Here is a 16506-nt window from a genome sequence, read left to right as displayed (position 1 = left end):
ATGTTGATTTTAAAAGTAAATGACAGTTAATGGATTTAATGGAAATTGGCTCCCTGTTTTTTGTTTTAACAGTGATGTTGGAAGCTGCTGCAGAGAATGTGTTGCAGCAGAACTTTTGTCATGCCATCAAACTTGGGGTGAAATACACCCAACAGATAATCCAGGGCATACAGAAATTGGTGAAAGAGAGTGGTGGTGCTAAGCGGACCCCTCAAAAGCTATTTTCTGCACCACCAGAGATGGTGAAATTTGTCAATAAGTAAGTACATCCATTCATACCATATAAATTGTGGAATTAGTGCCAGATTTATCTCTTTATTAGAAAAAAAAACTTTCTGTAGAAACTATGGTTATATTTATACAGTCTTTTAACCAGCGCTGTTCTGTCCTAATAGTCATTGTCTTAAGTTTGCTGTTATTGTTCACTTGTTTCATTCATTCTGACTCTTCATGGACTCATTTGGGGTTTTCTTGGTGAAGATACTGGATTGATTTACCATTTCCTTCTCTAGCTCATTTTACACAGGAAGAAACTGAGGCAGAAAGGATTAAGTGACTTAGCTGAGGTCAAACAGACAGTAAGTGTTTGAGGCTGGATTTGAACAGGAGTCTTCCTGACTCCAGGCCCAGCTCTCTGTCCACTTCAGCACCTAGCTGCCCTTGGTCCTATTGTGATAAATACTTGTTCTCAATCTTAACAAAAAAATTTTTAGGGGCAAACTCACATTTTGCCTGCAAAATGGCCTGCATCCAAACTCCTGCCCCAACTGCTCTTTTTTTCTTCCCCATACCAATAAGCATGGAACCTACAAAAGGGCAAGTGTGGTGTTGGTAGGATTCAATGGGGCCCCATATTTCTGTTCCTCACTAAGCTGGTTCAATAAGTAGAGTAGGTTCTCCAAATGCTTTTTGAACTTGCAAAAGGAATAAGAGGAGGATAGTGTATAGTTGCCTGTTTGTTTGTTCAAAGCATTTACAAGTTGGGCATTTATGACTTGTGAACTGCCTTTAATTAGCAAGGGAATGCAGATTTATTGTGCCTTGAACATAGTTGGTGTTTTATAAATATGAATTGAATTTAACTGAATTTAAAAACAAATTTTTATGTTAATAATGCTTTTAAGATATATATAAATTTAGGAAAGAAATCTATCATAGGTTGATTTTGCCAACTTAATAATAAGATACATTATTATTCAGTCATTTGCAGCCAGATACAAAGTATAACTATAAACAAACACTTAACTAAGAAATAGATTGCAGCAGCATACCAGATTTATTTGCATTATTTTACATGAGATCACTCACTTAACAACAGCTTAAAGTGACCATCCAACCATTCAACTAACACAATGAATGTAAAGCACTTTACAAAACTTAAAAGTGCTACATAAGTAGCAGTTGTCATTATCTTGAGTCTGCTTGTATTAGTTTAAATGTCATATTCTTGTTCTCTTTTTAAAAGACATTTATTTTTTCAGATTCATCAATTTTATATTTATTTCTTCTGTCCTTGAAGGCCAAGTATGGTGGCAATTGTGTGTGTGTGTGTGTGTGTGTGTGTGTGTGTGTGTGTGTGTGTAATAAACAAATGATATTTACAAATGATACAACTTATATATTTTTTTTTGTCCTTAAAATAGACATGCCATGGAAAGGATCTATGCTGTTTTTACAGATTTTAATCATGACAAAGTAAGTATACTTGAAATATCTCTTAAGAATACTATATGTAAAAGAGTTCCAATAGCATATTTTACCTAATAGCGTTTGCGAATTTTGCATCTTTTTTCATGAAACGTGTGTGTGTGTGTGTGTGTGTGTGTGTGTGTGTGTGTGTGTGTGTATAAAATGTTTAATGCTTGAAGCATTTCCTTTGGCTGTCCCTCATGCCCTGAGTTCCTTTCTTTAAGTTAGTCAGTCAATCAATATTTATTAAACAAGCACCACTGTGCCAGATACTCTACTAAGTCCCTACCAAAATCTCAGTTCTTTACTGGAAGCCATTTCCAACCCCTCTTAATCCCAGTGCCTTCCATCTGTTAATTATCTCCTAATTATCCTGTATGTACCTTGCTTTGCATATATTTGTTTGCATGCTGTCTACCTTTTTAAATTATAAACTCCTTGACAGCAGGGACTGTCTTTTGCCCCTTTTTGTATCCCTAGTCTTGGCATATACTAGCCACCTAATAAGTGTTTCTTGATTGATTAATTGAAATATCTTGAAACTTTCTTTTTTCTTGATGTCCTCATCCCATTCCTACATTGTTAATATCTGGGTATGTGTAAATGTATCTGAATGAATGTCGCAGGGAAGATTTTATTTTTCTGTGTCAGCTACTAATCTTTGAAAAAAGATTCCCATTATAGAATCCCAGAATTCTATGCATACTTCACAATTTGGTCATAGTTATGTAGCAACATAAAAATATTTCTGTTATATTGCTATTTACAACTGTAAATAGTTCCTATTTACAACTGTAACTTCTTTTAGGTTTCCAGAGATGATGCTATTAACAAGATAAGATTAGATGTTGAGGAACTACTAAAAGGTACTCTGCTATTTTTATTAATGGTTTTGATTTATTTTAGTAACAATGAAATTTTATAATTATTTGACCATTGTTAATCTTTATTTGCGCAAAGGTCTAATTCCCAGGTGTATAATTCTATACTTCACAATCTGGAAATTCCAGGTTTATTTAGAATTATTTTCTTGGGCACTTTCTCTGTGCCACATATCTAGTCAATCTTTTTTTTTTTTTAATAATAGCTTCATAATAATACCTGTGTCCTCTCCCTCTGTCACCACTGTAATTCAGGCTCTTTTTACCTCTCATGGCAGCAGCCTTCTGACTTTTCTTCCCTTATATCTTGCTTCCCACTGTGAATTCCAAGTGAATCTTCCTAAGGCTTATCTTTAATAGTGCTACTCCATTTGAAAAAAAAAACCATCAGTGACTGACTTCCCACTATCTATCACATAAACCCTAAACTCTAGTCCTGGCTTTCAAGGCCTCCACAGTCTGGCTTCAGCCTATCTTTTCAGCCTGATCTCACACTATTTCCCTTCGGTTGCACTTTCTAGCCAAACTAAACAGCTCAGTGTGCTGCTTATAATCTGTACTTTCTTCTCATGGAATACCAAGATACTCCCCCTTACTATCTTAATGATACTCAGATTTGTATTATAGTTACTTATGTAAATACTTTTTCACTCCTAAATTGTAAACATATTGAGAGCAAGAATTGTTTCTCATTTGCCTATCTCTCCTCTGTGCCTGTTTATAGAAGGTACTTAACAAATATGGAATGAAATACAAATTTGAATTATACATAATGTTTGCTCCCCAGAATCTAAATTGTGCATTTAATGTAAAAATCTGTTGTACCACTTGAAAATAAACTAAGTTCAACATAAAATATTAAATTTCTTCTAAATAGACAAATATCCTGTGGTTTGATTTATTTGCTGTTTTCAAAAGCAGAATAGTTGTTAGAATAATTTTTATCATGTCACTGTCTTGTCAGAATTGAGGCTATCACCTATAATTGCTATCGGAAAATTCTTAGGAGACAGCTAGGTGGTGCAGTGGATAGAGCACTGGCCCTGGAGTCAGGAGGACCTGAATTCAAATCTGACCTCAGACACTTACTAGCTATGTGGCCCTGGGCAAGTCACTTAACCCTGATTGTCTCTCCTAAAAAAAAAAAAAGAAAAGGAAAAATTCTGTTTCGTTAGGTCTTATGTGGCTTAAAAATTAGTAAGAGTAAAATTATTTGGAATAAACTTATTGTATATATTACCTTATTTAAGAAGTCTTTTATAAAGGTTTCCCATTTATACAGAACTATATGTATACGTGTGTGTGTGTGTGTGAACAACTTTTCTATGGCACCTTGGGGATGAGGGGACATCTAAAAATTTTTTGAATTCTAACTCTGTTTTATTTATAGCATCTAAGATCTTTACCCAAATTCAGCACAAAAGCTGAAAATCTCAAGATAAAGCCTAATATTGGAAATGACTTCTTAGAGTATTATGAATAAATAATATTTGGCAGTTTTTATATGATCACTTTATGTCACTTTATTATACTAGAACACATGAGCATTTTGGGGAATATCATATAAAACTTTGCACTCAGTTTTTTGTTAATTTCAGTAGATGAGGATTTAAGAATCTTAGCATAAAAAGAACTCATTGATTCCCTAATTTATAGGTTAAGATAAAGTCACTGAGACAAAGAAGTACAGATGAGTACTTTTGAGGTGACTAGTAATACTTTTTCATAATATGGTTAAGTAGAAGTTATTGGTAAGTAGCACAGCATAGGCAACCCTAAAACAGCATTTTTCAGCTTACACATGTGCAAGTTCCCAGGAACCAATACATAAAAATGCAGACAGGACCTAGAACATTTAGCACTTCATCATTCACATTTATATCCTAGGTATGGGTAGTGTTATGAGCAAAGCTACAGAGAGAAGACAGTACAGAAATGCACAGGGTGTGAGCAGTCTGGTCTCATGGACATTACAATAGAGGGGAAATAATGTTAAATAAAACTGAAAAGAGAGGTTGGCATGAGAACTTCATGTTCAGAGCATACTTTCTGAGTTGGGAAAATAAAATCCTGTTTTGACAGATGATCTACCTACAGAAACCCAGACTTCTGAATAGATCTTTTCTTCTGATTTGTCTTTCACCTGCAGAAAAATTTCCAGAGGCTGATCCATTTGAAGTAATAGAATCCTTCAACGTTGTTTCAAAAGAAGTTTTTAGAAATATTGTCTTGAATGAATATAGAAGGTAAATATATCATTTCCCTGAAAATAAAATATATTTATAGTGTCTCTGTACCTGAACTTTTTATTACTTTAAAATTGTGATATGTCTAAAGTGAGTAATTTTTTTTTACCTAAGTGCACAGGAAAGAATGCTGATATTTATTTCATACTTGTAGAGTAGCAGAGTCAATAGAGCACTGGACCTGGTGTCAGAAACACCAGAGTTCATATCCAGCCTCAGATACTTAACTAGCTGTGTGTAACTTCTTAACCTCTGCCTCAGTTTCTTCTTCTGCAAAATGTGAATGATAATAGCACCTACCTCCCAGGGTTGTTGTAAGGCTAAAATGAAATATTATTTGCAAAATGCTTTGCAAACCTTAAAGTACTATATAAGTGATAGTTATTATTTAAATTATTATTATTATTATATGACTTCTGAAAGAGAACATGATAGTCAGAGAGGGGAGGAGAATGACATCTTGTATGAATGTGACTTTTTCCTACTTTCATATGCTTTATACTTCATTTTGTTTATTATCATAGATGTGATGGACGAGATTTGACATCACTCAGGGATCTTAGTTGTGAAGTGGACCTGTTCAGAACCCTTCATGGATCAGCACTGTTTCAGAGGGGCCAAACACAGGTAAAATTTGCAAATCACTGCAGATGTTTTCTCATTTATGATTACTTTATTCAAGCAGAAATCCATCATAGCAGTTACCTGTCTCTTCTTTGTCTGTCCCTTGGCACATATTCCATAGACAGCATCAATCTAGTTTAGGGAGCCCTGAGCTGAGAGTCAGAAAATTTCATCTCTTCTACTTAATAGCCATGAGCCTTAGGACAAGTCACTTTGCCTTCTCTAGGTCACCTGTAAAACAAGGAGGTTAAACTAGATAATCTTTGAGAACCCTAATTCCATCTCTAATATTCTGTAGTGGTAGTGGTGGTGGTGGTGATGTTTGTTGTTTTGTTTTTGTTTTTTTGATGGGAAGACACTAGTTTGTTTAACTTCACTGATATAGGGAACTCCCAGAGAGGAAGCTTTCTCTCAATGCAGTTCCCCTGCTGTGCAACTTGTGGTTTTAAAAGATTGCCTGATTATTCAGGTTAATAAATGGCAGAGTTCAGGAATAATACTTACATATATTTTATATGTCAATAAGACCCTCCATATTAAATCAGCACGCACTTTGCTATTCAACAACTTCAATACAAAGGTAAGGATAAGTGAGAAACATGTCAAATCATGGATAAGAAATAAGGAATGAGAGAGGCTGAACAATTGTAGGCTACACAGAATATACACACCTTTTTATTGTAAATACTTTTTTAAAGAAAAGAATTGGGGGCAGCTAGGTGGCACAGTGGATAGAGCACCAGCCCTGAAGTCAGGGGGACCTGATTTCAAATCCGGCCTCAGATACATAACACTTACTAGCTGTGTGACCCTGGGCAAGTCACTTAACCCCATTGCCTAGCCAAAAAAAAAAAAAGAAGAATTGGTAGGTGTCGGACATAATGAACACTGAACTACATCACATATAATGAAAATGATTTTATCTATTTATATGTGTGTATTTTTTTTAATGGACTTGTGATTTAACCAGTATTCTTAATGAGGAAACTCCTTTCACCAATGCCAATTGGTGCCAGTTCTACAACTTACAGTCTTAGAAACTTTCCTAGGCCACTGAGACATTAAGTGACTTGGCCAGACTCTTACTAACAGTAGACAGAGGTAGGACTGTGAACCCAGGGTTTCCTGTAGTGAGGCTCTCTCCCTATACCACACTACCTCAAAATTAGTTATATTTTGACAGACAGGAAAGGACTCCTTAAGGTTATGGGAACTGGGACTGAATCAGCTGTCTGTGTGAGTGAATTAAGTCAAGTCAACAAGTATTTAGTAAGTGCCATGCACGATAATGAGTTCTGGGGATACAAGAGTCTCTGCAAGGAGCTCACATTCTAACAACTATGTGCATGTAGGATATATAAACGTAAATGGGAAGTCATCTCAGAGAGAAGGCATTAGTAGGGGGATTAGGGACAGGTAAGGTCTCTTATAGAAGGTGAACTGAGTCTTGAGGGAAACCTAGAGGCAGCAGTAAGGAGGAATGACATTCTAGGCATGGCAGATAGCCAGTGAAAGGGCACAGAGTTAGAAGGAGTGTGGTATACAAAGAGTGCCTATATACTCACAGCCAATGTTGTTGGATTGTAGAATACATGGAGAGGGGGAGCAAAGTATAAAAAGACTGGAAAGGTAGGAAGGGGCCAGGTTGTAAAGGGCTTTAAAAGCCAAACAGAAATGTTTGTAGAGGTAATGGGAATCATTGGAGTCTATTGAGCATGAGATATGGGGGAAGTGACATGATCAGACTTGCACTTTAGGAAGATCACTTCCTAAATGAGTAGATGGAAAACAGGAGTACAAGAGACCTGAAGCAGGGAGACCAAATAGAAGGTTATTGCAGTTATCCAGGCAAGAGACTATGAAGTCCTGCACCACAATGGCAGCAACAGATCAGATGTATATGATGGGTTGGAGTAAGGAATCAAAGATGACACCAAGGTTATAATATAGCCTGGGTGACCGAGAGGATAGAGGTACCCTTGACAGTAGTAGAAAACAGGGGAGGGCTCAAAGGGAAAGAGAATGAGTTAAGTTTTGGATGTGTTGCATTTCAGATGTCTGTGGGACATCCAGTTCAAGATATTCAGTAGGCAGTTGGTGATGTAAGACTATTGGTGATGCTCAGGAGAGAGACTAGGGCTAGATATATAGATCTGAGAATCATCTGTGTCATATAATTGAGCCCATATGAGCTGACAGTATTACCAAATGAGATAATATAGAGAGAGAAGAGAAGGTGGCCTATGACAGAGTCTTGGAGGACGTGCAATTAGTGGGTATGACCTAAACAAAGATGTAGCAAAAGAAATTGAAAAGGATTTGTCAGAGAGCTCAAAAATATTTTTCAGTTATTTGTCATATATCATACTGGAAAAGTTAAAATTAAAGTAATATCCCATCATCCCTTCTGATTGCTGAAACTAATAAGCAGTACATGAGTGTGTCTTCATATTCCTATTATTGTTATCATTTGGATGCATTTAATAAATTTCTGTTTATGTAAATGAGGGGTCTGGTTAATTATTCTGATTATTAGATAGATATTTTAAATTTTATATATTACCATTTTTCAAAGAACTAATGTACAATTACCTCCATTAAAGTCCTAATCCTGTGCATCATTTTGGCATAGACATGGCCTTGGGTTCTCAAAGGCTGACTACTAAGTGAAACTTTCTGATAGGCCCAACCAATCTGGAAAGAATTTAAATATGGATGGACTGTCCAGACTAGCTAAATGAAGACAACTTCATCAATGTAGCTTCACCAGTAAGTGACAGGCAGCATGGCACAATGGATAAAAGGCTAGTCTTGGAGTCAGAAAGACCTGGGCAAGGTATTTACCCTCTCAATGCTCTAGACCACTTTCCTAAGAGAGACTTTTACTTTCAATGGTACGAGAAAGTTTCCTTCTCCAAGAGTTCTGTATATAACAATGCAGTAACAGGTCCAGTCCCTCATCTTACTTTTTTCATCACTAGAAAGTAAGCCGTTGAGTGTTAACCAGACAGAACCAGCCTCTAACTTGTGGGTGTCCAGAGCCACTCAGAAAAGGCTAGAAACAGGAGAGTCAGGAATCAAACATAAGTTTAATTTCAAAGTGAGGGAAACATCTTGAAAGCAAGGATACATGTACTGGGTCCTCACCACTAGTGGGGAGAATTCAAGGCAGTGTGGGGAGATCTCAATACTTACACCAATGGCTACACAGTGAGCTGCAGCCCTGACATGAGGGACAATAGCAACAGTGAGGCAAGTTTGATTTCATAGTGCAACTTCATGATCAGAACATGGTCACAGTAGGTGCTTGTCCAAGCTCAGGGAACACCTGGGTGCTGGTCAAAACAATATAGTAATTATATGATTTTGCTAGAGGGCAAAATCATCCAGAGGGTGAATACAAAGGATTGTTGTTATGCCCAGCTCAGGGCACAGCTTGCTTTTGAGCCCTAGCTCTGGATGACAGGGTGTCTCCTAATCTTGACACAAGTAATAAATGATTTTGGACTCATCAACCAGAGAATTATCTATTAAGGCACTGAAGGAATTGTGATCTGGGTCACAGAATTTATAGCCAGAAGAGATCTAAGAGATTGTTAAGTCTCTTTCCATCATTTAATGGATGAGGAAACAGACCTAGAGAGGTTAAGTGATTTTGCAGTCATTTGTAGGATTGCGTTCATTTTTATCTGCTCCCTTTCTTCTCCCCCATAAGTAGAATAGTACCTTAACATAGTAAGAGCTCAGTTAATATTTGTTGAATGTATTAGTGATTTCATTATTAAGTGCACATATGGTAGTGGTAGACTTCATACAGAATTACTTCACACAGGATGTGTCCTTTGGTTGCTTACTGTGCTTCTCAGATGTTTTTTAGTCTGTATACTTAGCATATCAATAGCAGGATCATGTTTTGGTTTTTTTTAGGTACTTTGTACAGTTACATTTGATTCTTTAGAATCCAGTGTGAAGTCTGATCCCATTACAACGGCTATTAGGTAAGCTGGAAGATGTGTTGTTCCTGTATAACAAGTGAAGTATCTCAGAAGAGAGGTACATCATCATTCAGTGGGGCCCTTGATATAAAAGACATTTTTTTATATATAAATTTATTTATTTTTAGTTTTCAGCATTTACTTCCACAAGATTTTGAATTCCAGATTTTCACCCCATCTTGCCCCTCCCCCCACCCCAAGATGGCATGTGCATTCTGAATACCCCTTCCCCTAGTCTGCCCTTCTTTCTGTCTCTCCCCACCTTCTCTTATCCCCTTCCCCTTCTATTTTCCTGTAGGGCAGGATAGATTTCTGTACCCCATTTGCTGTATTTCTTATTTCCCAGTTGCATGTGGAAACTTTTTTTTTTAAACATGTGTTTTTAAAACTTTGGGTTACAAATTTTCTCCCTTCCTCCCACCCCACCCACCCTCATTGAAAAGGCAAGCAACTCAATACAGGGCCATCCATGTGCAGTTATGCAAAGCACTAAAAGACATTATTTTAAAATCAATTTCTGTATTTAATGGCTCTGTCTGATAACAGTCATAATTGCTTATCTTTCCTTCTCTCCCCATACCTTGCTTTTCCTAAACCCGTTCCTTATCCTCACTTTGAGCTCTAGTTCTTCCACCCCTCAGTATTTTGTCAGACCGTTATTCCTGCTCTGGCTCCCCTTTCCTTCATTCCTAGTCTTGACCATTTAGTGAACATTCTGCACTACCCTCTGCTGTCAGATCCCTTTATCACTTTTCCCATTACCTCTTTGGCCTTGCCACATTCCCAACCCTGTATTGTTCCTGCTGTCCATCTCTTCCACTCCTTCTTGGGTGCTGTTGAATGGAACTGCAGAAAGTCATAATAACTCTTATATCTAAATCACTACAAATTTATGTTATCTAATTTCATCTGGGTCCTCGATACAGAAAGGCAATCCTGTTACTCCTTCCTAATTGATTTTCTGTCCCATTGTTCATAATAGTTGTTCCAAAGTTCTTATCTCTCCTCAAGCCTCACACCTTTCTCTTCACCCTTTCTGCTGAGGTTCTTGTCTCACACTTTACCAAGAAAATTGAGTCTATTTGTTGAAGATTCCCTCTCTTTGATCCTCCTTACGTCATAACCCCTGTGTATCATCCTCCACTATTCTTCCTTTAGTGTGTGAAGAGGTGACTCTTCCTCAACAAGACTAAATCCTCCTAATATGTCCTTTGATCTCATCTTCTCAGGCAGATTGCCCTCATTATTATCCCCTCTTTCTAATCTTCAGGATCTCCCTAGTGACTGGTTCCCTTCCCTGGGGAGACCTTGCCCAGGTCTCCCCAATTCTTAATAGATTTTCACTAGATCCCACTGTCTGTACCAGCTATCATTATGTATCACTTCTACTTTTCCCAGCCCAGCTCCTTGAAAATTTTCAATCTTTGTCTCCATTTCCTCTCCTCTAACTCTCTTCTAAACCTTCTGTAATTTGGCTTCCAACCTCATCATTCAGCTGAAATTTCTCACAGAATTACCAGTTATCTGCTAATTACCACATCTAGTGGAGTTTTCTCAATCCTTAAGCTTTAATCTCTCTGCTGTGTGAGACAATGCTAACTATCCTCTCTTTCTGGATGCTTTCTCTGTGGATGTTGTTGTTTGGACAGAGCTCCATGGGTCTTTCTGGCTACTTCTCAGTCCCTCTTACTTATTCATTATCCATGTCATGCCTAAGTAGTCAATCAGGCAAAGGATTTATTAAGTGCCTACTACATGACAGGCACTGTGCTAAGAGAAAGGTAAAATACAATCCATGCCCTTGATGAGCTCTCACGGTCTAACGGGGAAGAAAACATGCAAACAGCTATGTACAAACAAAATATATACAGTATCAATTGGAGGTAATCTACAGAGGGAAAACACTGGCATGAAGGGGAATCGGGAAAGGCTTCTCATAGATGGTGGGGTTTTAGCTGGGACTTAAAGGAAGCCAGGGGACAAAGATGACTAACAAAAGAATTCCAGGCATGGGAGACAGCCACTGAAAATTCCTGCAATTAGGAGATAGAATAAGAGAGGAATAATAAGGAAGCCAGTGCCATGAAGAGGTATGGGGCTGGGAGGATGAGAAATGGGAGGGTAAGGTATAAGAAGACTGAAAAGGTAGAAGGGGGCCATGTCATGAAGGGCTTTAAAAGACAAACAGGATTTTATATTTGATCCTGGAGGTGATGAGGTACCACTGAAATTTACTGAATAGGGGGAGTGACATGGTCAGACTTGTGTTTTAGGAAGATCACTTTGACAACTGAGTAAAAGATAGACTGGGGTAGTAAAATACTTGAGGCAGGCAGATCAAGCAGCAGCCTGCTGAAGTAGTGCGTGCATGAGATAATGAGGTCCTACACCATCGTGGTGGCATTGTCAATGCAGAAATGTTATGAACTTTGAATCAATAGAATTTGGCAACTGATTGGATGTGAGTAGTGAGAGATAGGAAGGAAGGAAACAAGGGTAACACTAAGGTTTCAGGGTTTCAAGCCTGAGTGATTAGGAGGGTGATGGTACTCTTGACAGTAACAGGAAAGTTAGGAAGAGGGGAAGGTTTTGGGGGAAAGAAAATTCAGTTTGGGATGTGTTGAGTTTAAGATGTTTATGCAATATGTCAACAGAAGTTGGAGATAGGAGAGTGAAGATCAGGAGTTAGGTTGGGACTGGACAAATAGATCTGAGAATCATCTACATAAAGATGACAACTGAATACATGAAGAAAAAAGGATGCAGGAGAGAGTCTTGGGGGATACCCACACTAAAGAGGCAAATATCCAGCAAAGGAGACTGAGGAATGGTCAGGCAGATAAGAGGAGAAGCAGGAGAGATCAGTGTCATAAAAACCTAGAGCAAATAAAGGGTCAAAGAATAGAGGGTGATCAGCCATGTTAGAAGCTGTAAAGAGGTCAGCAAGGATAAAGATGGAGTAAAGGCCATTAGATTTAGCATTTAAGAGATCATTGATGATTTTGGAGAGAACAGTTTCAGTTGAATGATGAGATCAGAAGCCATATTGCAAGGAGTTCAGACAAAACTCAGAAGGAAGTCATGATACCAGTTGTAGGTGCCTCTCAAGGAGTTTAGCCACGAAAAGGAAAAGAGATAAAGGAAAATAGCAAGTAAGGATAGACTTATCAGGTGAGAGGTTTTTGAGGATGGGGGAGACATGAGTGTGTTTTTAGGCAATAGGTAACAATAAGAGATTGAAGATCAGTGAAGGAGTAGGGATAGTGGGGGGTGCAGTCTGTTAGAGGAGATGAAAATGGAATTAGATCACGTGTGTGTAGGGAGGTTTGCCTTGGCAAAGACTCTTTTATATGAGACAGATAAATTAGACAGGAGGAGATAGTGGGAGGCAGCATCTAAGTGGTGTCAGGTTGAGGCAGCTAAAAGGCGCATTGGATAGAGCGCTGAACCTGGAGGTAGGGAAGATCTGAGTTCAAATTTGCCTTCAGACACTTACTAGCTGTGTGACACTAGGCAAGTCACTTAGCTTCTCTTTGCCCCTGTTTCCTCATCAGTAAAACAGGGATAATAATAGCATCTACTTCATGGGGTTGTTGTGAGAATCTAATGAGATAATATTTGTAATGTACTTAGTACAGTGCCTGGCATGTAGTAAGCACTGTATAAATGCTTGTTCTCTTCTCTCCCCACCCCCCTGAGGAAGAAGGGAAGCACTGGGAGGTTTGAAGAAGAATGAAAAAGTATGAAAAATCCACTGTGGTGAGTGGTGGTGTAGTGAATCTGTTAGGGAGGAGTTAAAAGGATTGGCTGGCCCAGTGAGGGCCCAGTTTCGATTATAAAAAATAAATTTGTACTTTACCCAGTCAGCACAATACTGTGGGGTTTTTTGTTTGTTTGTTTGTTTGTTTGTTTTTGTGTTTTAGGCAGTTGGGATTAAGTGACTTGCCCAGGGTCACACAGCTAGTAAGTGTCAAGTGTTTGGTCTGAGGTCACATTTGAACTCAGGTCCTCCTGACTTCAGGGCCAGTGATCTATCCACTGCGCCACCCAGCTGCCCCAATATTGTACTTTTCTTCAACTCCATTCAGTAGCACTCAGCTAGGAGCAAAGGCCACAGATAGTTGGAATAATCTAAGCTTGGGGCTTGGCAGAGTATGTTCAAGGCTATGGATTTAGCTTGTGGTTGATGGGAAGAATATAACCATATATGTATTTAGCTAAAGTGGATGAAGGAGTAGGGCATGGGTAATGAGTACATAAAGGAATTGGAAAGATGGGATGGTTGAGGGAGGGTCATATGTATGTTGAAATCGCCTAGTATGAGGGCAGGAGTTGGGGAAGAAAGGAAGAGTATGAGCCAGGTACTGAACCCTTTGAAGAAGAGTCAGTAAATAACTACTAGAAGCTTCATAGGGAATCTCAAGGGAGGAGAGATTACTGACTGATGGTGGTAGAAGAGAGTTTGGAAGTAGCACTGGGAAGCATGGGGTTAAGTAGGGACTAGTGAGTCTTAGGGTATGAGGGTAAGTGTGACCAGAGCTGGAAAGGGGGGACCAGGGAAGCTTTATCATCAAGAGGGAGCCAGGTCTCAATGAGAGTCAGAATATATATAGGGAGCGAGAAGGGAAAAGGTTTAAGATGAAAGTAAGTTTCTTAACTGTGGAGCAAGTTTTCCAGAGGATACAGTGGAAGAGGATGGGTAGATCTAGAGTGGGACTTTGGTGGGTAGGATTGAGGAGGATAGGGATAACATGCTGAAACAAGTGTATTCACATTTCATGACTTTTTTTTAAGACTATATTTTTTAATTTTTAGTGGAATAAAGGAGAAAAATTTCATGCTTCATTATGAGGTAAGGTAATTCTTTAATGCTAAAGTTTTATTTTATGTATCAGAAATATAAACAGGAAGATAATGGTGCTGTAATCTAAAACTGCATATTTTACTTCATAAACAAAATTGGAGATCTGAATAGCAGATAAGGTGTTCCTCAAAACATTGCTTTAGGAAGGAAGATCAGTTCCTACCTTAAAGAATTGGGACATCTGGTTATTTAAAATATCTGGATTGACAAAACATTTTCACCTTTCTAGTAAGCTCATCCTACAAGATACTTAAATATTAGATTATTATTCAGTGGACCAATAGCAAAAAGACTTAGGTACTTAGTACTGGAGAACTCTGTGAATTTTTTTCTTAGTGCTTGCTTTATAAAAGTGAAAAATATACAAGCATTAAATTATATCATTTAGGAATTTCTTAGTTTTGTGTGTTTGTTTTCTTTTTTAAAGTTTCCTCCTTATGCAACTAATGAAACTGGCAAAGTCAGTGGTGTGAATAGAAGAGAACTTGGGCATGGTAAGAAAACTATATTTATGTATTATTCCAAAAATACCTTATATGCTCTATTCTTAATGGGTTTTTTACTATTTTTATTACATATAATATAATAATGTTTTATTATATTCTGTATTTTAGGTGCACTTGCTGAAAAATCTTTGTATCCAGTTATTCCCAAAGATTTTCCTTTTACAATAAGAGTTACATCTGAAGTTCTGGAGTCAAATGGTATTCTGATCTTTCTTTTATTTCTTAGTGCAAAAGACAGAGTTTATCTCTTAGAGTCTAACTTTTCAGTCAGCATCCCTGTGACACCAGATCTGTAGCCTTAGAGAGTCCACATCCAGGAGAGTGGACCTAAGAAGTGTCTTTAACTAAGGCTGGGGGAGCTGTCATTTCTGAATAGGGATGGTGAGAATAAATAAAGATAAGCTGAGTAGGAAGGATCTGGCAAAGGCCAGTCCCAAAAATAAGAGAACTCTAGGAAATTTTGCTAAAACAAGATGAGTTGGGCATGTCTTAAGATTCTTCTGTTTAAGGGGTCTATATTTCAACAAATTGGAATCAGAAGTGGGGGTCCCAAAATAAGAAAGACATACAATTAACATCTGGTCCTGCACAGTCTGTTTGCTTTCTTCTCTCTTTAAATTATGCAGTGTGGTGGGTGGGCCAGAGCCAGCAGGGATGTTTACTGCTGTTGGGATAATACAGCCTCAAAAATATTACTAGTTTCTAAGTGCCTGAGGCATAGGTAGAGGTGTCAGACCTCCCTGATGATTCTGGCAATCATTATAATTCTTGTTATACTTCAAAGCTAGAAAAGTCAGCCTTGTTGGGGAGGGTTAAGGTTGTGTTTGGTTTGTTTCAAAATTTTAAAAAACCTTTGATGATGAGTATTATGACAGATTTTTTAATTAAAATGGATATTCTTAAATTTTTAGCTTAAATTTTTCTTTCTGCAGGTTCTTCTTCTATGGCTTCTGCATGTGGTGGAAGTTTAGCACTAATGGATGCAGGTGAAAAATCGTAGTATCTGGCATTCTTTAGTTAATGAGCATAAAAAAATATGTTTTTTTTAAACTGGTCTATAATGTCCTCAATTTGAATAATTTTGGAGTAAACCATCCAATCCTATTTGAATATGTGTCTGTTATTTTTAATGCAGTTGAATAGTTTACTCTAAATTCAGGAAAGTGTGTGTGTGTGTACATTTTGTCTTTTCTAATTGAATCTGAGCTCTTTGAGGATAAGGACTAGTTTAGGATTTTTTTTGTTATCTGCAGCAATATTTCCTAGCACAGTGCATAGTAGTAGGGGCTTAATAAATACTTATTGATAACTTTATCATTTTTTTTCACTGTACTTATAATTTCGTCATTGTAGATGGTTTCTGGTAAAGAACTTCCTCTGCAAATACAGATAAGCTCTTCCTCTGCAACATTATAGTCTTACAATGTCTCAGAGAAGGAATTTAACCCAGGTCTTCCTGACTCAGGAGCCTGCCTTCTATCTGCTGTGCCATACTGTATATATGTGTATCTAAGTATATGTGCGTATTCAGAGATGTGATATATAGTCTGTATTTCTCTTTTATTTATATGTGTGTGTTTATGTGCATGTTTATATATAATATGTTTATATATTAATATGTATTGTGTTATTAACATATTAAATGTATATATTTCCCGTATGTGTTTGTATATGTGTGTACACTGAATTTAGAATAAACTG

At 37.6% G+C, this 16506-nt stretch overlaps 1 protein-coding gene across 2 annotated transcripts in view; it reads left to right on the top strand.

The window, feature by feature from the left end:
• Positions 1 to 16506, top strand: part of PNPT1 (polyribonucleotide nucleotidyltransferase 1) — a 48310-nt gene that overhangs the window by 17781 nt on the left and 14023 nt on the right. For both annotated transcript variants that reach the window (XM_020996225.2, XM_078149527.1), the window contains 10 exons: positions 73 to 259; positions 1644 to 1695; positions 2498 to 2555; positions 4720 to 4816; positions 5341 to 5443; positions 9368 to 9438; positions 14251 to 14287; positions 14727 to 14793; positions 14914 to 15003; positions 15738 to 15791. In XM_020996225.2, the coding sequence (XP_020851884.1) occupies positions 73 to 259; positions 1644 to 1695; positions 2498 to 2555; positions 4720 to 4816; positions 5341 to 5443; positions 9368 to 9438; positions 14251 to 14287; positions 14727 to 14793; positions 14914 to 15003; positions 15738 to 15791 (816 nt within the window). The remainder of the gene's footprint in view (positions 1 to 72; positions 260 to 1643; positions 1696 to 2497; positions 2556 to 4719; positions 4817 to 5340; positions 5444 to 9367; positions 9439 to 14250; positions 14288 to 14726; positions 14794 to 14913; positions 15004 to 15737; positions 15792 to 16506) is intronic.

Source organism: Phascolarctos cinereus, unplaced genomic scaffold (genome assembly GCF_003287225.1).
Source record: "Phascolarctos cinereus isolate Bilbo 61053 unplaced genomic scaffold, phaCin_HiC Scaffold_2;HRSCAF=192, whole genome shotgun sequence".
NCBI lineage: Eukaryota > Metazoa > Chordata > Mammalia > Diprotodontia > Phascolarctidae > Phascolarctos > Phascolarctos cinereus.
This window is presented reverse-complemented; position numbering and strand designations above follow the sequence as displayed.